The 22,952-nt window shown below is 41.4% G+C and overlaps 1 protein-coding gene across 15 annotated transcripts in view; it reads left to right on the top strand.

Moving 5' to 3' along the window:
• CPLANE1 (ciliogenesis and planar polarity effector 1) overlaps positions 1 to 22,952 on the top strand; it is a 182,774-nt gene that overhangs the window by 92,487 nt on the left and 67,335 nt on the right. For 14 of the 15 annotated variants that reach the window (XR_006290914.1, XM_043546680.1, XM_043546687.1 and 11 more), the window contains 5 exons: positions 8,825 to 9,761; positions 12,210 to 12,373; positions 13,740 to 13,891; positions 14,023 to 14,105; positions 17,058 to 17,140. Coding sequence is in view for 14 of the 15 variants with exons in the window: in XM_043546680.1 (XP_043402615.1) it covers positions 8,825 to 9,761; positions 12,210 to 12,373; positions 13,740 to 13,891; positions 14,023 to 14,105; positions 17,058 to 17,140 (1,419 nt within the window). In the remaining variant the exon portion in view is untranslated. The remainder of the gene's footprint in view (positions 1 to 8,824; positions 9,762 to 12,209; positions 12,374 to 13,739; positions 13,892 to 14,022; positions 14,106 to 17,057; positions 17,141 to 22,952) is intronic. The other variant, XM_043546685.1, reaches the window with a different exon arrangement.

The raw sequence follows: 22,952 nt of genomic DNA, 5'->3' as shown, positions 1-22,952 counted from the left end.
TCCTTCGTTTTTGCTCAGCAACAAGCACCAAAGCTGTCTGTACTGCTTGGGGGAAGTCCATGTTGCATCCAGGTGCAGTGTCTGCCTCTTCTTCCCTGCCGATACCTGGGAAGGCTGGGCCCTGTGCCTTAAGCAGCACCTCCTGGAGGTCACCATGGGACCATGGTTGAATCCTAGCTGGGGAGCCTTTCTGTACATCAGCCTGAGCAGTCCAGGAGTGTGCCTCCTACTGTGAAGTTCCAGTCTGTTTCTGCCAGTACCAGGGCTCAGTACCCCTCACTGCACCTGGCTATGAACCACGGAAGCATGCGCATAAGCATGGTAGTGAGTCTTCCTCCAGATCCAAGAAAGACTTTGCACCATCCATGAGTTCTTGTCCACAAGAGCAAGAAGAAATCATTGTTCACTGGATCTGCCAGTCACTGTTCCTGAACCACGCATCACTCCTCCATCAGCTCTGCCAGCACAGCATGAATAGTTGATCCCAAGGCAGGCCCTCTTACCGGCTCTGGTTATACTGGTAGTAAAATAACCGTGCCTAATAGGGTACAGAATGTGAGTGAGGCTAAACAGCAAAAATTAAGATGTTTGTACACTAATGCAAGGAGCCTAGGTAACAAAATGGAGGAACTAGAGTTACTGGTGCAGGAAGTGAAACCAGATATTATAGGTATAACAGAGACCTGGTGGAATAGTAGTCATGACTGGGCTACAGGTATTGAAGGGTATGTGCTGTTTAGGAAAGACCGAAATAAAGGTAAAGGTGGTGGAGTAGCACTGTATATCAATGATGAGATAGAATGTAAAGAAATAAGAAGCGATGAAATGGATATGACTGAGTCTGTCTGGGCAAAAATTAAATTGGGGAAGAAAACTATTAGAGCCTCCCCTGGGATAGTGCTTGGGGTGTGCTATAGACCGCCGGGATCTAATTTGGATATGGATAGAGCCCTTTTTAATGTTTTTAATAAAGTAAATACTAATGGAAACTGTGTGATCATGGGAGACTTTAACTTCCCAGATATAGACTGGAGGACGAGTGCTAGTAATAATAATAGGGCTCAGATTTTCCTAGATGCGATAGCTGATGGATTCCTTCAGCAAGTAGTTGCTGAACCGACTAGAGGGGATGCCATTTTAGATTTGGTCTTGGTGAGTAATGAGGACCTCATAGAGGAAATGGTTGTAGGGGATAATCTTGGCTCAAGTGATCATGAGCTAATTCAGTTCAAACTGAATGGAAGGATTAACAAAAATAAATCTGCAACTAGGGTTTTTGATTTCAAAAGGGCTGACTTTCAAAAATTAAGGAAATTAGTTAGGGAAGTGGATTGGACTGAAGAATTTATGGGTTTAAAGGTAGAGGAGGCCTGGGATTATTTTAAATTAAAGCTGCAGAAGCTATCGGAAGCCTGCATCCCAAGAAAGGGGAAAAAATTCATAGGCAGGAGTTGTAGACCAAGCTGGATGAGCAAGCATCTTAGAGAGGTAATTAAGAAAAAGCAGAAAGCATATAGGGAGTGGAAGAAGGGAGGGATCAGTAAGGCAAGCTACCTTATTGAGGTCAGAATATGTAGGGATAAAGTGAGACAGGCTAAAAGTCAAGTAGAGTTGGACCTTGCAAAGGGAATTAAAACCAATAGTAAAAGGTTCTATAGTCATATAAATAGGAAGAAAACAAAGAAAGAAGAAGTGGGACCGCTAAAAACTGAGGATGGAGTGGAGGTCAAGGATAATCTAGGCATGGCCCAATATCTAAACAAATACTTTGCCTCAGTCTTTAATAAGACTAAAGAGGATCTTAGGGATAATGGTAGCATGATAAATGGGAATGAGGATATGGAGGTAGACATCACCATATCTGAGGTAGAAGCGAAACTCAAACAGCTTAATGGGACTAAATCGGGGGGCCCAGATAATCTTCATCCAAGAATATTAAAAGAATTGGCACAAGAAATTGCAAGCCCATTAGCAAGAATTTTTAATGAATCTGTAAACTCAGGGGTTGTACCGTATGATTGGAGGATTGCTAACATAGTTCCTATTTTTAAGAAAGGGAAAAAAAGTGATCCAAGTAATTATAGGCCTGTTAGTTTGACATCTGTAGTATGCAAGGTCTTAGAAAAAATTTTGAAGGAGAAGGTAGTTAAGGACATTGAAGTCAATGGTAAATGGGACAAAATACAACATGGTTTTACAAAAGGTAGATCGTGCCAAACCAACCTGATCTCCTTCTTTGAGAAAGTAACAGATTTTTTAGATAAAGGAAACGCAGTGGATCTAATTTACTTAGATTTTAGTAAGGCGTTTGATATGGTGCCACATGGGGAATTATTAGTTAAATTGGATAAGATGGGCATCAATAGGAATATTGAAAGGTGGATAGGGAATTGGTTAAAGGGGAGACTACAACGGGTCCTACTGAAAGGTGAACTGTCAAGTTGGAGGGAGGTTACCAGTGGAGTTCCTCAGGGATCGGTTTTGGGACCAATCTTATTTAATCTTTTTATTACTGACCTGGGCACAAAAAGTGGGAGTGTGCTAATAAAGTTTGCAGATGATACAAAGCTGGGAGGTATTGCTAATTTAGAGAAGGACAGGGATACCCTACAGGAGGATCTGGATGACCTTGTAAACTGGAGTAATAGGAATAGGATGAAATTTAATAGTGAGAAGTGTAAGGTCATGCATTTAGGGATTAATAACAAGAATTTTAGTTATAAGCTAGGGACGCATCAACTAGAAGTAACGGAGGAGGAAAAGGACCTTGGAGTATTGGTTGATCATAGGATGACTATGAGCTGCCAATGTGATATGGCTGTGAAAAAAGCTAATGTCATCTTGGGATGCATCAGGAGAGGTATTTCCAGTAGGGATAAGGAGGTTTTAGTACCGTTATATAAGGCACTGGTGAGACCTCACCTGGAGTACTGTGTGCAGTTCTGGTCTCCCATGTTTAAGAAGGATGAATTCAAACTGGAACAGGTACAGAGAAGGGCTACTAGGATGATCCGAGGAATGGAAAACTTGTCTTATGAAAGGAGACTCAGGGAGCTTGGCTTGTTTAGCCTAACTAAAAGAAGGCTGAGGGGAGATATGATTGCTCTCTATAAATATATCAGAGGGATAAATACCAGAGAGGGAGAGGAATTATTTAAACTCAGTACCAATGTGGACACAAGAACAAATGGATATAAACTGGCCACTAGGAAATTTAGATTAGAAATTAGACGAAGGTTTCTAACCATCAGAGGAGTGAAGTTTTGGAATAGCCTTCCGAGGGAAGTAGTGGGGGCAAAAGATCTATCTTGCTTTAAGATTAAACTCGATAAGTTTATGATGGGATAACATGGTTTTGGTAATTAAATATTCATGGTAAATAGGCCCAATGGCCTGTGATGGGTTTTAGATGGGGTAAGATCCAAGTTACCTGGGAAAGAATTTTCTGTAGTATCTGGCTGATGAATCTTGCCCATATGCTCAGGGTTTAGCTGATCGCCATATTTGGGGTCGGGAAGGAATTTTCCTCCAGGGCAGATTGGAAGAGGCCCTGGAGGTTTTTCGCCTTCCTCTGTAGCATGGGGCACAGGTCACTTGCTGGAGGATTCTCTGCTCCTTGAGGTCTTTAAACTACAATTTGAGGACTTCAATAGCACAGATATAGGTGTGAGGTTTTTTTGTAGGAGTGGTGGGTGAAATTCTGTGGCCTGCATTGTGCAGGAGGTCAGACTAGATGATCATAATGGTCCCTTCTGACCTAAATATCTATGAATCTATGATGGCCAAATATGATTTTCTGAACTGTGGGCAGATGGCAGATTTTGGAGATAAACTACCTCTTCAGGATCATGCCCACTTCCTGAATCTGGTTGAGTCATTGGTACTGCACACGAAGCAGCATGTGGAAAAATCCTCCAATAGACAGCATAGAGATTCATAGGGCTGCCTTCCTTGAACTAGAGCTCTGAGGTCAGAGAAGTTTTTCATCGGACTTCTCTGGTACCATGCACATCTCCATTGGACTGACCTATGTTCCAGACCCTGATACCGACCCAGATTTCTGGCTACTAGAGTCTTCCAACACTATCCAGATTTTTTTTCTCCAGAGAACTTTTCATGCTGGAATAACTGGAGTCTCCCCTCCTACAGTAATAGTAATGCTAAGGTCGTTGGGAATTTACGTCCCTGAAACAAAGGGATGGTTTAGCAGATCCCAAATGGGACAGTACCACCCACAACAGACCTTTCCCAGACCTTCAGAACTTCCGAGGAGGAGCGGCAGACCTCAGAAAATGGAATTGCCTTCTTTTACAACTGCACCATTGGCATCTCCCTGTAAGAAACAGTTTTGACATCTTCGTCCAGGACCTAAAGCAACCTATTTCTCCAGATCCTTTGCTGCACGATTCTACCATCCCCACCCCCTTTGGAGACCATTGTCTCACTTCCTCCCAGCCTGGGAACACGTTACTTCAGACAAACGGAACTTGGAGGTGATCATCATCCACTTCCACTTTATCTCCACTTCCCTTCCCCATTCCTCTTCAGGGATCCTTCTTATAAGGAGCTGTGGATCTCTTGCTTTAAATCTCTCCTGCTCTTGGGGGAGATTGAACTGGTTCCCCAAGAGTTCATTGGAAGGGGATTCTATTCCAACTATTTTCTAGTTCCCAAGAGGATGGAGATCGATCCTGAACCTCAGAAACTTGAACCCCTGTGTACTTTCGCTGCACTTCAGAATTTTTACACTAGCTCCCATAATACCAGCCCTAAATCTAGGGGAGTGGTTCGTTGCCCTTGACCTCTGGGGATGCCTACTACTATCATGTAGGTATCCATCCTTCCCACAAGCATTTCCTATGTTTTGTAATAAGCTCAAAACATTACCAATATCAAGTCCTATCCTTTGGGCTCTCCATAGCCCCAAGGGTCTTTACAAAGGTCTTCTCAGTGGTGGTGGCCCACCTGTATCAGTCAGGCATCACAGTAATTCCATATCTGGATGACTGGCTCCTCAGAGGTCACTTGGCTCTAGAGGTCCAGTCAGCAACCTCCAAAGTGCTAGCCCTATTTCAGTCTCTGGTCCTTTGCGTCAACCTGAAGAAATCTACGTTAACCTTTGTCTAACTTCATTGGAGCCATTGTAGACTCCATAACTATCAGAGTCTACGTGCCCAGGGAAGAATTTTCCACTTTGTCCAATCTCATATCTACTCTACAGCACAGTCTGCAAACAACTGAAAGGACCTGTCTGTAACTCCTCAACCATAAGTCAGCCTCTATGTGCATTGCACTATGTGCGAGACTGCACCTCAGTACCTTCAGTGCCCCAGACAGACACAGTCTCTCCAAACAAATATTACCTCTGGAAGTTGTAGACTTGCCAATGTGGTGGACAGACCCATTGAAGGTCTGCGTGGGAAACCCATTCTCACATCCTGCACTATCAAAAATCCTAACAATGGATGCCTTTCGGACTGGGGGGCAAGCGGTTCCCACAAGAGATTATGCTCCACATTAGTGTCCTGGAGTTGAGAGCAGTCTATCAACACTTTCTTCATGACATGCAGGTCTGCTCTGTCAGGTAATGCTGAATAACAGGGCAGCAATGTTATATAAACTGCCAAGTGGGAGCAAGATCCCAGTCCTTATGTGTACTGTCACCAAAATTGTGGAACTGATTCATCTCCTACCAGATAAAATCTTGGTGGTTTATCTACCAGGCCTCCAGAATACAGTTGTGGACTCCATGAGCAGAAACTTCTGTCAGGACCGTGAATGGGAGCAAAACAATTCTTTAATATCATCTGTCAAAGCTTATGTCTGACATCAGTGGACCTCTTTGCTACCCCGCCCTTCCCCCCCCCCCCCAACAAATGTGAAGTTGTCACCATTTCTACTCCAAGGGACAATGTGGTCACAACTTCTTAGGAGATGCTTTGATAGCACCACAACCCCATCTCTTGCTGTATGCTTAACCACCTCTACCTCTCATTCTCACGACCTCACTCAGATTGAGACAGGAGAAAACGCGGGTCATTCTCCTAGCACCAACATGGCTGAGACACGTTTGGTATTTGAACCTTCTTCACCTCTCAGTGGTGACACCATCCTCTCTGCCTTCCTCTCAAGAAGGATATCCTTTCTCAGAACTTAGGCACCCTGAACCATCTCAACCCCTCTGAACTTCAGGGCATGGCTTCCAGGTGCCTCTCGGGCATAGAGATAACCTGTTCAGATAGGGTCCAGTCAGCCCTCTTACTTAGCAGGAAAATTACTACTTGCAAAACTTATCTGCAAAAGTGGAAACGCTGGAGTTCCTGGTGTTCTCTTCACTCCCTCAATGCTCAGAAGTTCTGTTTACCAAAATGCTAGACTACCTGTTGTACTTAAAGACACAAGATCTATCAATAAGCTAACTCAGAGTTCAACTGGCTGCTATCACAGCCGTCCACTCACCCTTTGAAAGCTTCTCCATTTTTTCGCCCATTCTACTGTGGTCAGATTCCTTAAGGGGTTTACACAATTTGTTTCCCCCACTATGGAATCCTGCTCCACTGTGGAACTTTATTTTGGAGCTGAATGCCTTAAAGCAGTTGTCTCCAAAATGGGGTGCGCAAGACCATCCCTGGGGGTGTGCAGCAGGAGGAGCGCTCCTGGACCTTTGATTCTTCGGCGGCACGCCGGAGGCAGCTCTGCTCTCCCCACTGTGTCTTTGATGGCACACTGGCAGCAGCTCTTCTTCTTCTCTTTTTGCATCCCTAGAACTGGCCCCGGGGGGGTGTGCAATCCAAAAAGTTTGGAGACCACTGCCTTAAATAAACACCCTTTGAACCAACAGTTACCTGTTCTCTTCTCCACCTCTCCCTCAAGACATCATTCCTTATCGCTATCACTTTGGCTAGGCAAATGAGAGAACTAAGTGAACTCATGGCAGACCCATCATTCGTGACCTTCTGTAGAGACAAAGTCACACTATGTTCCCATCTTGCTTCCTCCTTAAGGTGTCTTAAGAAGGAATACCATATTAACCAGGAAATCCATCTACCATTGTTCTACTGAAAGCTTCGTACTTCTAGAGAGGAGGCTAGCCTGCACATGCTAGATGTCAGAAGAGCTCTTGCCTTCTTCATAGACAGAACCAAGATCTTTAGGACCTTTGCCAGATTGTGTCCTGTACTGAAAGAATGATGGGTCACCCTATTTCCACACAAAGACTGTCCAAGTGGGTTTCGGGTTGTATTTTAACATGCTATGAGGCTGAGGGAAAACAACCACCTCAAAGAGTGTCAGCACACTCCACTAGGGCTCAGTCTACATCTATAGCCCTACGTTGAGGTCCATGGGTTTCAAACCCCGGTCCAAAGGGCTTTTAGGAGCCAGTATGTTCCAACCTACCACTCAAGTGACCTAAGTCAAGTCATTAGAACTTGAAGCTTAACTTCAGTAGAGTACTTCAGTCCTGGGATCGGATTTGGCAAAACTCCAAGGGTTCTAATTGGTTCCCTGTTTCTATTTAAACCAATCAGAGGAACAGGAAGTTGTCTGTGCAGCTGGGTTTTTCTCTGCTTAAGACTGCCTCTGCTGCACTACCTTCTGCCTGACTCTGACCTGGCCTGCTTCTTGACCCTGACTCCCAGTCTCTGCCCTCTGATCTCCTGGTTACCTTACTCTGCCTGACTTCTGACTCTTGGTTTCCCCCTTGGGCTCTCAGATTCCCTTCTCCTGATATCCACACCTGGCCTGCCTCCTGATTCCTGACCCCCGCTCCAACCACTATGTCAGACTGCCCACAACCCGGTTATGACACTTTATTGAAAAATATGCCCATCTGCAGGACTGCAGCTTGGTCCTCTGTTCACATGTTCGTCAAGCATTACACCATCTTACTTACTTCAAATGTTTGCCAATGTGTTTGCGGCTCAAGGATTGGACCCTTCAGTTACCAAAGAACCCATACAAAAATAAAAACCTGTGGAAGAGATCATCTTCGACCCCGAGGGATCACTGCCACTGGGTGCTTCATCTGCTGTCCTCCTTCCCCTCTGTGTGGCGGTGGGTTCATGTCTCCTTGTATGCCCTCACAGAGGAGCATAAGGAGCTGCTTTGCGCAGTCATGTGCCTGTGAACACTGCTTTGTAGTCTCTGGTCAAGTGTGCATGGGCACAGGCATGTCCTACAGTGGAGTACCCATAGCTACAAAATATCTCAAAGAACTCAAGTTACTGTACAGGTATGTAACCTCTGCTTTTTGGACTCCCACATCAGTTTTTGTCACTATTCATGATCCCTGTCATCTAACTGTTCATCATCCATCAGTCCCTCATCCCCGCTGTATCCTCCCTCCATAAATTCTTTAATCCTCTATTATGTCCTTTGTTATTCCTGTGACCTTATCCCCTCTGCACAATTTCTTATTTCCCTTATACTCCCATTCTCTCACCCTAAAAATGTAATAATTATCCTGTATAATTTACCAAAGTAACCATACAATCTTAGAGTTACTCCGAACCTCCTACCCTACCATTTATTTTTTCATGTTTTCTGTTCTTAGATTGTAAATTATTATTAGCAATAAAAGTTACTGTGATACTTCTAAGTTAATATTGGTTTGTGAATTATGACTACTACATTTTGTCTATTTTGCCACCTTTACATTGCATTAATGTAAATTTTTGCAATTAATTTCCTATTTTTAGTTAACAAAAGAGAGAAGAAATTAAGAGAACTGTTGCATTAACGTACTTTATTGAATTTAATTTTTTTTTTTAAAGAAAGTTAGCCTTCTGATTTTTTTCTGTTTTCATGTTTTGCTGTATTGTAGGGAGACACGGCCTCACACAGAAGAACAAACTGGTAGTAAGAAAACTGCATATAAGATAAAATATCTTAACTGGAAAGCAAAACATAAAGAACAAAGTAAAGTTTTGCCAAATCAACATACTTTGCCTGTGGTAGGTGCATGGGAATTTGAACGTGATGATGATGAATATGTTAAGTTCTTAGATCTCTTTTTGAGTTACATGCTTGAAAGAGACTTTAATTGCAGTGATCCTGGGATTCCTTTTCTGACCAGCTTTTCTGAACTCCTTAGAGAACATGAACTACACTCTCTCCTTTTTGATGTGCATACAACACTGAAACGTCGACAGGGCAGAACTAATAGCCAGAATGTGTTTAGAGCTGGTTGCTGCTATGCTGTTACTCTTGCATCTTGTGATTCCAAACCAGCTTCCTTGTGTAATGAAAAGAAAAAATATTTGGAAAACCAAATATCTGTTTCAGTTCTACAACCAGCAGACTCCTTGCTGTGTGACTCAGTGAATGGAGTAAAAAAATACATGGGAAAGAAAGGTTTATTTGGTCTAAACCACCTGTCAGTTTACAGAGCACAAGATAACAAGCAAGAAATAACTATTACACCCATAACCCAGACCTTGTCTGACCATGCTTGCTCTAGTCTACAAACTTCAGTGACCTGTAAATATACGTACAAAGCAATTCATGTGAATGATGTTATACCAAGAGAGGAACTTTGTGTAGAACTGAAGAATAAATTTAGCAGTATTGCAAGACTGCTTGAATGGATGATCAGATGGTCTGATAGGAGATTGCTATATGACACCAACAAAATAGAGTCATTTCAAGAGAGCCGCCCCATGATGCATGTGAAAACATCAGCAGCTGCTATACTTACATCATTATGGCTTCTAGGACGACCCTATTCTGATGAATCGCAAGCTAGGATCACTAGTTTTAAGGTAAGGGGATTGAATAAGTATTTAGTAGAGAGAGCTAGGATTGTAATTAATTAAACTTAAAATATTATGCATTTGTGTATTTTAATTCCTTTTTACATGCATGAATTTAAAAGTAGATATTTTAAAATGCAGTATATAATTTTACTTTTTCCCATGCCTTTTTAAAAAATATTCATCTAATATAGACACTAATCCTGCAAGTTGTTCCATGCACATGGACCCCAGGCATCTGTGCAGAACCCTATTTAAATAAGTGGAGCTCCAAGTAGCAGCAGTGGTTTGCAGGATCATGGGCTTAATTTTGACTGGGTATTTATTTATTTGTTTGGGTTTTTTGGCTGTTGAAAAATAATTCTCTACAGACATAGGAAAAAAGGACATTAAAATATTAAAACGTTGCACCCCATTCTGTCACCTAAACACAGGTTTTTTGTTTTGGTTTGGTTTTTTTGCTTAAGAGTATTTTAAACATGCTCAAAACATTAAGGATGTTAATTTGTGTTCAGTGTCACATAAGTAGTCAGCACCTTGCAAAAATGGGTGCACAATGAGCAAAGCTATGAATATCGTAAAACAAATAGGAAAAAAGTGTGAGTAATTTCCATTACTTGGGAAGATTGACAGCAATTTTAGATAACTGAAATCCATGTTAAAGATTTCATATGTATGTTTCTGTAATTTCCTAAATTACAGCAGGAATGCCTGTAACTTGCACATATTACCTGCTAAAACCATAGCAAGACTGAGGGGACCAGAATCCTAGGGGATAGCGAATTGACTCATAGGAAAGCAATAAATACCATATGTTCGACACCTTGTTGAGGAACACATTTTAGATAAACGTTGACAACCAGGTTATATTTTATCTCAGTGAAAAGATTTGCCATGTCAAAGTGACTAGTAATAGCAAAAAACAGCATCACATAGTCTTTAAAGCAACAGAATTACTGAACACAATGTGAATGCTTGAGACTTTTACCTTCTAGCTGCATTCCAGGTAAAGATTGGAATACTGAGTATCAACCTCTCTATAAGGAGTTGCTAGGAAGAGATAAACATTCCAAGAGTGCTGGAGTTCTTTCTGTGAGGTATTTTTATGGGTGAGAAGACTTGCGTTGTAGATATAGCTCTATCGTCTGTTGTGAGATCTATGTAATTTATCTAGATACTATTGTATTTGAGTAGACACTTGAAAATTTTGGCTTTAGTGTCCAGTTTTGGTCGTGTTGTTTGAAGAAATGTATAAGGTTGAAAAGAGTACAGCAGAGAGCAACTAGATGTATAGTCAAGAGAAAAGGCTCATATGAGGAGAGACTTGAAATTAGGCTTATTTAGCTTTGAAAGAGAAGATTAAGATTTGACATATTTAAACTGGCTAAGTGCTATTATAAAGTTAATTTTGCATTTCTGCATGATGTTACTGGATAGGTGAGAACCAGACATTCTAGATTTAGAATAAAAGGAAATATATATAAGAATAATTTGATGTAATTGTAAATGGTAAATAGGTACAGTAAACTCTTGTTCCCAAACTCTTTCACAGTGTGAGTCAAGTGTGAACATTTTTAAGCAAAGTTGAATGTCTGTGGAATTTAACAAATAACAAGATTAAGGCTGTATTAGTTGTTTTTGAAGTTAGGAGTAACTAGGGTGACCAGATGTCCCATTTTTAAAGGGACTTTTTCTTATAAAGGCGCCTATTACCCCTCACCCCCTGTCCCGTTTTTTCACAGTTGCTATCTGGTAACCCTAGGAATAACTGAATCACATTTTGGATTTATGAGGACTTTTTTTCTTTTTATTGAGCATTCTTTCCCCTTCTAGATAAAGTAGATTGTTTTGTTTGTGTAGTCTCTTCTCCTCTGACACAAATGGTGTATAATGCACAGATGACTAAGGTATCACCAGAATGTTCCAGACACCAGAGATGTTTCTGAATGCTTCTGGTTATACACAATATTGGAACTGTTTTTTCTACCTCTGACGTTATTTCTAGTAATAACTAACCATTTGAATTTAGCACTGATTTTATTTCTGATGCACAAAACCAAATGTATTTTTCTGCCCATTCAGGTGTATGTAGTATGAAACAATTTTTAATTATTACATACTATTAATGATAGTGACTATATAATAACTATAGTGACCATATATTGATTATTTAATGGTCACATACTGTTTTGCACAGAATTCTTTACCTCATTCAGTGCACAGGTTGGATGTGAAAGGATGCAAAACTCAGCTTGCACAGGCAACCATAAATCGGGCTTTTTTTTTTAACTGTGTGAAATCCGTAATACCTTCAGCCTGTAAAATTACATCTGGAGAAAAGGATGTGTAGTTAAGCAGAAATGCAACATCTGAAGTAGAAGAGAGATTCTTACAATTCAGGTATTGTTTTTAACTAGAAAGACTTCTGAATGTATGTTTTGGGTTTTGTTTTATTAGAGTCCAGATTATCAATACCTAATGAACTCTGCATCCCTACCAGAAACTAGATCCAAGATACAGAAAGAAAGAAGTATGGATACAGGCTGTTCTCCATCAACAGAAACGCCACACGCTGTCCAGGATGTAAATGCTTACGATGAAGTTTCTGAAAATGTTTTAGGGTAATATTTTAACTAGAACACTCAAGTTGATGTAATTGCTCAGCTAAGCAGGAAACATTGGCATGATACATAAAATCGTATCTTCTTGATTTCAGACAAATTCTGCTTTCATATATATTCATAATTGTTTAAGGCAATTGGAGTTGTAGGTAGATTGCAAGGGAGTGTAGTGGGAGATGCTCTTATGGAGCAAAATTTCATCCTTATTTGTTAATTATAGTCTTTACTCAGCAGAGATTTCTGTGCAGATATAAATAAATAATTTCACTGAAATATAACTGAACTTGTTCTTTTCTATAATGTTCTAATATGTATCAGTTTTGTAACCAGATCCTTTCACATTCCATTGTGCAGTTTACACATTCCTGTTTGTTTTTGCTGTTTATATCTATTATTTGTGTTGATGTACTTCTGTCTGGACATATTCCATATGACAGGCTGTACCATATAATTAATTTTGAGGAAGCTCAAAACTACATCAAAATATATACAGAACAATGAATATTCCTTATTTTTTGTTTATAAAAAATCCAAACAAAAAATATTAGACTTGAACATTTGTTCTCATCAGAGATATGGGCAGGAATTTAAATTTGACCACTTTTGGAGGGGCACATTAAAAGCGTCATATGAGGAAATACAGGACACCCTCGCTATAACGAACCCCTGGGGATCTGAGCCATTTGGCTGTTTATAGCCAAGGGTTTGTTATAGCAAAAGAGAGGGGGCCACAGCTTCTCTGGGCCCAGGGCTGTTGGGGGCCGGGGCACACAGCTCCTCTGGGACTGGAGGAGTTCTGTGCCGTGGCACCGGGCACGGAAGGCGCTGTTAGCTCCCACCACCACTCTGGGCTCGCAGGAGCTCTGTGACCTTGCTGATTATTGGGTGGGCCCATGCCCATGCTTGGGCTCCCCCCTACCTTGTGCATGTCCTTGGTTTGCATGACTGGAGCCAAGGTTGTGTCGTACTTTTGTTATAAACCTTGATTTTCAGAGATTTAGAACTTGACTGTGTAAATATACACCAGTCTGGAATTTGGCATTTATGATCATAGCAAAACTGCATGCTTTTACTAAATTATAAAAAGAATAGTTCATGTAAAAATCTCACCAATGTACAGGAAATGTCAGATATTTTTAATGATTTGTGTGCACTTCAATACACAAACTCAAAGATAGAAAAAAATGGATGATACGTACTGGTCAAACTAACAAAAAAAACCCCAACTGTTATAGGTAAAATAAGCACAACTTATTAAATAATGAATGCATACAGCATATAGTATATGCTCCCTATATACTTATGTCATACATAAATGCATTATTCACTTATTTTTTGTAATTTGATCTGTTATACTAATTTACAGAATATCTACAAAAACAAAACATTCTGAAAAGAATGAAATGAATGAGAGTTATTCTGTAACTCACAGTACTGAAGAAGGAGTAATAGGTTTTGATGAAGAAGAAGTGGGAGCATTCCTGAAGGAGGAAATAGATGCAACTTCAGAAAATGAAGGTTTGCTCCTTTAGCAAAAATATTCTTTTTTTTATACCATATCCTTTTATCTTAATAAAGTTGTCAGCCATGTAGTTTACTGATTGTATGCACTTTATTTTCTTTATGAATTACATCTCTTTATTTCATAGAGCTCTTTGAAGAACCATTTGGAGTTCCAAAAAGCCCCAGTATTTCTGTCAGCATTAAACCTGTACAACAACAAAAAGAGGAGGCAAGTTACTCTCACAGATGAACGAAACAATTACTTTTAAATATTATATTCAAAATGCATTATTCACTGTTATATATAATGGGCGGGGGGGGGGGGCTTAAAGCACTCAGTGTTCACCAGACTGCTCCCCTTAAGTCAATGGTACAATGCCCATTGATTTTAACAATAGTAAAGTTAGGCCAACACTGTGTACTTTTGAAAATCTTACCCAATGCTTATAAAAAGAACTACGGGGGGGGGGGGGGGGGGGTTGTGATTCTGGTTTAACATGCTGCTTGTACTGAATACTGTCTATTTTTACATTTAGCTCTTTGACTAACAGTAATCTAGTATTTCTCTTCATTATAATGCAAAGTAATGCACATTGGAAAACATAATCCCAACTACACATCTAAATTATGGGGTCTAAAGTAGCTGTTACCACTCAAGAAAGATCATCATAGATAGTTCTCTGAAAACATCTGCTCAGGTGCAGTGACAATCAAAAAAGCTGAGAATGTTAGGAACCATTAGGAAAGGGATAAAAAATAAAGCAGAAATTATTATAATGCCACTGTGTAAATCCATGTTATGCCCATACTTTAAATACTGCGTACAATTCTGATGGCCCCATCTCAGAAAAGATGAATTGGAAAAAGTACAGAGAAAAGCAACAAAAATTATTAGGGGTATGGAGCAGCTTCCTTATGAGAAGAGATTAAAAAAAATTGGTACTATTCATTTTAGAAGAGACAACTAAAGGGGACTATGGTAGAGGCCTATAAAAGCATGACTGATGTGGAGAAAGTAAATAAGGAAATGTTATTTACTCCTCCATATAACACGAGAACCAGGCATCACCCAATGAAATTAATAGGCAGCAGGTTTAAAACAAACATAATGAACTACTACTTCTCTCAATGCACAGTCACCTCAAACTCGTTTCCAGGAGATGTGAAAGCCAAAGGTGCAACTGGATTCAAAAAATAATTGGATAAATTCATGGAGGATAGGTCTATCAATGGCTATTAGTCAGGATGGCTAGGGGCACATGCTCTGAGTGTCCCTAAGCCTCTGACTGCCAGAAACCAGGACTGGACAACAGAGGATGAATTACTCAATAATTGCCCTGTTGTTTTCATTCCCTCTGAAGCATCTGGCACCAGTCACTGTTGGAAGACAGATTACTGGTTTAGACAGACTATTGGTCTGACCCAGTATGACCATTCTTATGTTTTTATAATACATGGTGTTGTCTTTTATGTAGCCAGAGCGATTATGTAATGACTTCAAATCAGTTTTATTCAGTTTACAAGTACACAGATACGTTTCTTACTTCCACTTTGAAAACTTAACTTGGGATCTGTAAATAAGCTCTATTTTTTTCTGGCTCATGTATCACCTAAATTCGCTGTAAGCTGCATGGCTGCACAGCAGCCTATTTTGCGCCACGCAGGTGTTTAGGGAACCCGCCCCTCCCTGAGTCCCAACCTAGCCCAGTCCCCAACCTGCTGCGGCTGGGGTGGCGTGGCCTTCTGCTGGCCCCAACTCTGCTGCAGCCTGGCTCTGCTGTGGCAGCCCGACCCAAACCCAGCTGCAGCCAGGGTGTGGCCCAGCTGGGTGCAGCTCCAGGTGTAGTCCAGCCTGGTTGCAGGTGCGGCCGGGGCGGTGGAGCACAGACCTAGGTGCGGTGCGGGCGCAGACCCAGACCCAGCCTTGGCTTGGGCGCCCCTCAGGGACCAGGGAAGGGGCACCTAACCTGCAGCCCCAGCCCTGGAGCTGCCGTGGGGGGAGAGAGCTGAGGGGGGGAAGTCCTCTCTCCCCGCCATAGCCCCGGAGCACCCTCCTGCCCCCAAACCGCTCATACCCAGAACCCACACCCCCAGCTGGAGCCCTCACACCTCTGCACCCCAAATCTCTGCCCCAGCCCTGAGCCCGCTCCCACACTCCAAACCCCTCGGCCCCACCCCCACCACATTAATTTTGTTATGTGCACCAATATGAAACTGATGTGTCACATATCACCTCCATATTGGTGCACATAACAAAATTCATTCCGCGCATGGGTGGGAAAAATTAGAGGGAACACTGATCACCACCAGTATCAAAGATTCAGTACTAGGAAATTGGTCAAGAGTTCTTTTGCTGATGTGTGAATCAGAATAGAATCTGGTTTACCTTCATGTAGCACTTTAGAACCAATGCAACAAACAGGATTAAAAATATGTACTATTGTTCTCAATTCTGCCATGTGGCTTACTAGGGTTGGACCCTTGTGCCTGGTGCAAAATCCTGGGCTTTGCTACTCCTGGAAATAATTATTCATAGGGTCAGTCCTTTTAACTTGTAATCATTTTGTTTGTTTGTTTTTTGTTTTTTTGCTTGTTTGTAATTGTTTTGTTTCCATGCTACGAAGGGGAATAGTAATAGGTGGATGCCTTATTAGCAAGTTTCAGAGTAACAGCCGTGTTAGTCTGTATTCGTAAAAAGAAAAGGAGTACTTGTGGCACCTTAGAGACTAACCAGTTTATTTGAGCATGAGCTTTCGTGAGCTACAGCTCACTTCATCGGAACATCCGATGAAGTGAGCTGTAGCTCACGAAAGCTCATGCTCAAATAAACTGGTTAGTCTCTAAGGTGCCACAAGTACTCCTTTTCTTATTAGCAAGATGATACTGCTGCACAGGCCTGATTCTATGGCAATCTAGTGAACTGAATTTTAGAAATGGTTGAAAACTCATGATAGATATGATTAAATTTAGTTAAAGAAGTCATTAGGACACCACCTTGCATTTTCTATAGTTCTGTAGCTATGCAAAAACTAGGATGTTCGGATTATTACAAAAAATAATCTGAATTTGACCACATGGATGATTAATCAGAAACAGTCTAGGATTTTCATAATAATCTATTTAGGCAGAAGTATGCTGAAGCAAATATATACATATTCATATGCATCTTTTTAAATTGCAGCATATCTCCACTCTAGATGTAGAATCTCCATGGGAAGAACCCATGATGGAAAAGTTAGAAGAAAAAAAAGCCAAACAAAATGGGTAAGATAAATTGATATCATTAGCATTTCAAAAGAATTAGTTTATTACTACCTTCTTAAATTTATAAAGAGAGAGTATTATTCTTAACTAAAAAAAGATTTGTTCTTGGTCATAACAACATACTTATAGTTTGAAGCTAAATTCCACCCCCCCTTCCATTTCTGGTGTGTGCTAGTGTATTTTTGCAGGGTTGGCCATGAGAAGCTTGGTATCTACAACTGAGTGTTTATTTTAAGAACAACGCAAATGTGTTCTTCAGTAATTGAAGAATACAATCAAGTCGCTTCAATACATTATTTCAGGATTTTTACAGAGAACTCCGATTTCCTTATATTAATTAAAAACATTTTTAAAGTTGTTGAAGCATTTGTCTTTTCAATGAAAAACCATATAAAGAATTACAGGAACTCTGCATAGACCATCTCTTGAGTGTCTCTCGTGGTCTTATGTTTGAATTGATAACTTATATGGCTTACTTGTGTGATTCAATTGTGAGTTTCTCAAAGAAAGATATTTGTATTTTTCTGCATGGTTTTTTTTTTTAAATGTCACGTTCGCTGTCTGGAATCTGGATCCCCAACTGCTGGTCTGATATTTTTCTTGATGACTGGAGGAGAGCAGCTCAACTCCTTTCAAACTGGCAAACTTGTACCAGTCACTCCCTCCAATCTGTTTCCCTGTTTGAGACTACTTGCTTTATCATTAATTATTTAAAATCTTCACCTGGATTTCAAGAAATCCAGACAACGTCTTATTGATTACGATGGCATGTGAACTGAATCAAACTAGCTAGGGACATAAAGGGTAACAAGCACATTCTACAAACACATTAGAAGCAAGAGGAAGACCAAGGACAGAGTAGGCCCGTTACTCAATGATGGGAGAAAGAAAATAAGAGAAAATGTGGAAATGGCAGAGGTGCTGAATGACTTCTTTGTTTCGATTTTCACCAAGAAGGCTGGTGGCGATTGGACACCTAACATAGTGAATGCCAGTGAAAATGAGGTAGGATCAGAGTCTACAATAGGGAAAAAAAAGTAAAAAATTACTTAGACAAAGTTAGATGTCTTCAAATCATCAGGGCCTGATGAAATGCATCCTAGAATACTCAAGGAGCTGACTGAGGAGATATCCGAGCCATTAGCAATTATCTTTGAAAAGTCATGGAAGACAGAAGACATTCCAGAAGACTGGAAAAGGGAAAATATAGTTCCCATCTATAAAAAGAGAAATAAGGACAGCCCGGGAAATGACAGACCAGTCAGCTTAACTTCTGTACCCAGAAAGATAATGGAGCAAATAATTAAGCAATCAATTTGCAAACGCTGAGAAGATAATGAGGTGATAAGTAACCGTCAGCGTGGATTTGTCAAGAACAAATCGTGTCAAACCAACCTGATAGCTTTCTTTGACAGGGTAACAAGCTTTGTCGATGGGGGGAAGCAGTAGATGTGGTATATCTTGACTTCAGTAATGCTTTTGATACTGTCTCGCATGACCTTCTCATAAACAAACTAGGGAAATACAACCTAGATGGAGATACTATAAGGTGGGTGCATAACTGGTTGGAAAATTGTTCCCAGAGAGTAATCATCAGTGGTTCACAGTCATGCTGGACGGGCATAACACGTGGGGTCCCGCAGAGATCGGTTCTGGGTCTGGTTCTGTTCAATATCTTCATTAATCATAGAATCATAGAAGATTAGGTTTGGAAGAGACCTCAGGAGGTCACCTAGTCCAACCCCCTGCTCAAAGCTGGACCTCTCCAACTAAATCATCCCAGACAGGGCTTTGTCAAGCCGTGCCTTAAAAACCTTTTAAGGATGGAGATTCCACCCCCTCCCTGGGTAAGCCATTGTAGTGCTTCACCACTCTCCTGGTGAAATAGTTGTTCCTAATATCCACCCTAGACCTCCCCCACTGCAACTTGAGACCTTTCCTCTTTGTTCTATCATCTGTCACCTCTGAGAACAGCCGAGCTCCATCCTCTTTGGAACCCCCCTTCAGGTAATTGAAGGCTGCTATCAAATCCCCTCTCACTCTTCTCTTCTGCAGACTAAATAAGCCCAGTTCCCTCAGCCTCTCCTCGTAAATCATGTGCCCCAACTGCCTGATCATTTTCGTTGCCCTCTACTGGACTCTCTCCGATTAGTCTACATCCTTTCTGTAGTGGGGGACCCAAAACTGGATGCAGTACTCCAGATGTGGCCGCACCAGTGCCGAATAAAGGGGAATAATCACTTCCCTCGATCTGCTGGCAATGCTCCTACTAATGCAGCCCAATATGCCTTTAGCCTTCTTGGCCACAAGGGTACACTGTTGACTCATATCCAGCTTCTCATCCACTGTAATCCCCAGGTCCTTTTCTACAGAACTGCTGCTTAGCCAGTCAGCCCCCAGCCTGTGGCAGTGCATGGGATTCTTCCATCCTAAGTGCAGAACTCTGGACTTGTCCTTGTTGAACCTCATCAGATTTCTTTAGGCCCAATCCTCCAATTTGTCTAGGTCACTCTGGACCCTATCCTTACCCTCCAGCATATCTACCTCTCCCCCCAGTTCAGTGTCATCTGCGAACTTGCGGAGGGTGCAATCCATCCCATCCTCCAGATCATTAATGAAGATGTTAAACAAAACCGGCCCCAGGTCTGACCCCTGGGGTACTCTGCTTGATACCGGCTGCCAACTAGACATTGAGCCGTTGATCGCTACCCATTGAGCCCAACAATCTAGCCAGCTTTCTACCCACCTTATAGTCCATTCATCCAATCCATACTTTTTTAAGTTGCTGTGATGAATATTGTGGGAGACTGTATCAAAAGCTTTGCTAACATCAAGATATATCACATCCACTGCTTTCCCCATATCCACAGAGCTACTTATCTCATAATAGAAGGCAATCAGGTTGGTCAGGCATGACTTGCCCTTGGTGAATCCATGTTGACTGTTCCTGATCACCTTGCTCTCTTCCAAGTGTTTCAAAATGGTTTCTTTGAGGACCTGCTCCATGATTTTTCCAGGGACTGAGGTGAGGCTGACGGGTCTGTAGTTCTCTGGGTTCTCCTTCTTCCCTTTTTTAAAGATGGGCACTATATTTGCCTTTTTCCAATCATTCGGGACCTTCCCCTGAGCGCCATAAGTTTTCAAAGATAATGGCCAATGGCTCTGCTATCACATCAGCCAACTCCCTCAGCACCCTCGGATGCATTAGATCTAGACCCATGGACTTGTGCATGTCCAGCTTTTCTAAATAGTCTTTAACCTGTTCTTTCACCATTGAGGGCTGCTCACCTCCTCCCCATACTGTGCTGCCCAGGACAGCATTGTGGGAGCTGCCCTTGTCTGTGAAGACAGAGGCAAAAAAAGCATTGAGCACTTTAGCTTTTTCCACATCATCTGTCACTAGGTTGCCTCCCGCATTCATTAAGGGTCCCACATTTTCCCTGACCTTTTTCTTGTTGCTAACAAACCTATAGAAGCCCTTCTTGTTACCCTTCACATCCCTTGCTAGCTGCAACTCCAGTTGTGTTTTGGCCTTCCTGATTACACCCCTGCATGCTCGAACCATATTTTTGTACTCCTTCCTCGTCATCTGTCCAAGTTTCCACTTCTTGTAAGCTTCCTTTTTGTGTTTAAGCTCACCGAAGATTTCACTGTTAAGCCAAGCTGGTTGCCTGCTATATTTGTTGATCTTTCTGCACATGGGGATGGTTTGTTCCTGCACCCTCAATAAGGCTTCTTTAAAATACAGTCAGCTTTCCTGGACTCCTTTTCCCCTCATATTAGCCTCCCAGGGGATCCTGCCCATTAGTTCCCTGAGAGAGTCAAAATCTGCTTTTCTGAAGTCCAGGGTCTGTATTTTGCTACTCTCTTCCTTTTGTGAGGATCCTGAACTCAACCATCTCGTGGTCACTGCTGCCTTGGTTGCGACCCACTTCTACTTCCCATACCAATTCTTCCCTGTTTGTAAGCAGCAGGTCAAGAGGAGACTGACCCCTGATTGGTTCCTCCAGTAGTTGCACCAGGAAGATGTCCCCAACACTCCCCAAAAACTTCCCGGATTGTCTGTGCACTACTGTATTGCTCTTCCAGCAGATGTCAGGGTGATTGAAGTCCCCCATTAGAACCAGGGCCTGTGCTCTGGAAACTTCAGTTAATTGTCTGAAGAAAGCCTCGTTTACCTCATCCTCTTGGTTCGGTGGTCTATAGCACACGTCCACCTTGACATCACCCTTGTTGCTCTCCCTTCTAAACATAACCCAAAGACTCTCAACAGGCTTTTCTTCAGTTTCATACTGGAGCTCTGAGCAATCATACCACTCTCTTACATCAATGATTTAGATAATGGCATAGAGAGTATACTTATAAAGTTTGTGGATGATACCAAGCTGGGAGGGGTTGCAAGTGCTTTGGAGGATAGGTTTAAAAATCAAAATGATCTGGACAAACTGAAGAAATGGTCTGAAGTAAATAGGATGAAATTTAATGACAAATGCAAAGTTCTCCACTTAGGAAGGAACAATCAGTTGCACACATATAAAATGGGAATGGACTGCCTAGAAAGGAGTACTGCAGAAAGGGATCTGGGGGTCATAGTGGATCACAAGCTAATGATGAGTCAACAGAGTCACACTGTTGTAAAAGAAAACAAACATCATTCTGGGATCTATTAGCAGGAGTATTGTAAGCAAGACACAAGAAGTAATTCTTCCGCTCTACTCCGCACTGATTAGCCTCAACTGGAGTATTGTGTTCAGTTCTGGGTGCCACATTTCAGGAAGGATGTGGACAAATTGGAGACAGTCCAGAGTAGAGCAACAAAAATGATTAAAGGTGTAGAAAACATGACCTATGAGGGAAGATTGAAAAAATTGGGTTTGTTTAGTTTTGAGAAGAGAAGACTGAGAGGGGACTTAAGTTTTCAAGTACATAAAAGGTTGTTTCAAGGAGGAGAGAGAAAAATTGTTGTTCTTAACTTCTGAGGATAGGACAAGAAGCAATGGGCTTAAATTGCAGCAAGGGCAGTTTAGGTTGGACAGTAGGAAGAACTTCCTAACTGTCAGAGTGGCTAAGCACTGGAAAAAATTGCCTAGGGAGGTTGTGGAATCTCCATCACTGGAGATTTTTAAGAGCAGTTTGGACAAACATCTGTCAGGGATGGTCTAGATCAGTGGTTCTTAACCTGGGGTGCACGCACCCCCCGGGGGTGCGAGACATGCCAGGTTTTTTTAGAAGGTAAATCACCGAAAACACAAATTAAGCACAGGGACGTAAGTACAACTTCTTTGTTTCATCAAACCTATGTACTTATTAACATTATAGATTTTTTTTTAATGATTACCATAATATACAAACAAAAATATATCTAGGTTTAAAGAACTGACCTACTTCAACAATTTTTGATAAGAACATAATTTGAGAACCAAAGGGGGTGCAGGCTGCAGTAAAGGTTAAGAACCACTGGTCAAGATAATACTTAGTCCTGCCTTGAGTGCAGGGGACTGGACTAGATGACCTCTTGAGTTCCCTTCCAGTTCTATGATTCTATGTAATTATATTATAATACTGATTATATATATAGATAAAACGTCCTCAATATGTGTACAGTTTGTTGTAGTCTTTAAAATCTACATAGCTTTATAAAGTCTTCATTAGTATTTCATTACCATTTTAAGGCAGTATGTTTTTTCCTTTTTGTAAAATAGGGCACATAAAAACTATCCTCAGGAGCTGCTGCGTGACATTAACTTTTCCTTTTAGAAATGCACATTTCAATCATGTTCACAGTGTTCCTTAAATGTGGGATTTTCCTTTG

Source organism: Chelonia mydas, chromosome 5 (assembly GCF_015237465.2).
Source record: "Chelonia mydas isolate rCheMyd1 chromosome 5, rCheMyd1.pri.v2, whole genome shotgun sequence".
Lineage (NCBI taxonomy): Eukaryota > Metazoa > Chordata > Testudines > Cheloniidae > Chelonia > Chelonia mydas.
This window is presented reverse-complemented; position numbering and strand designations above follow the sequence as displayed.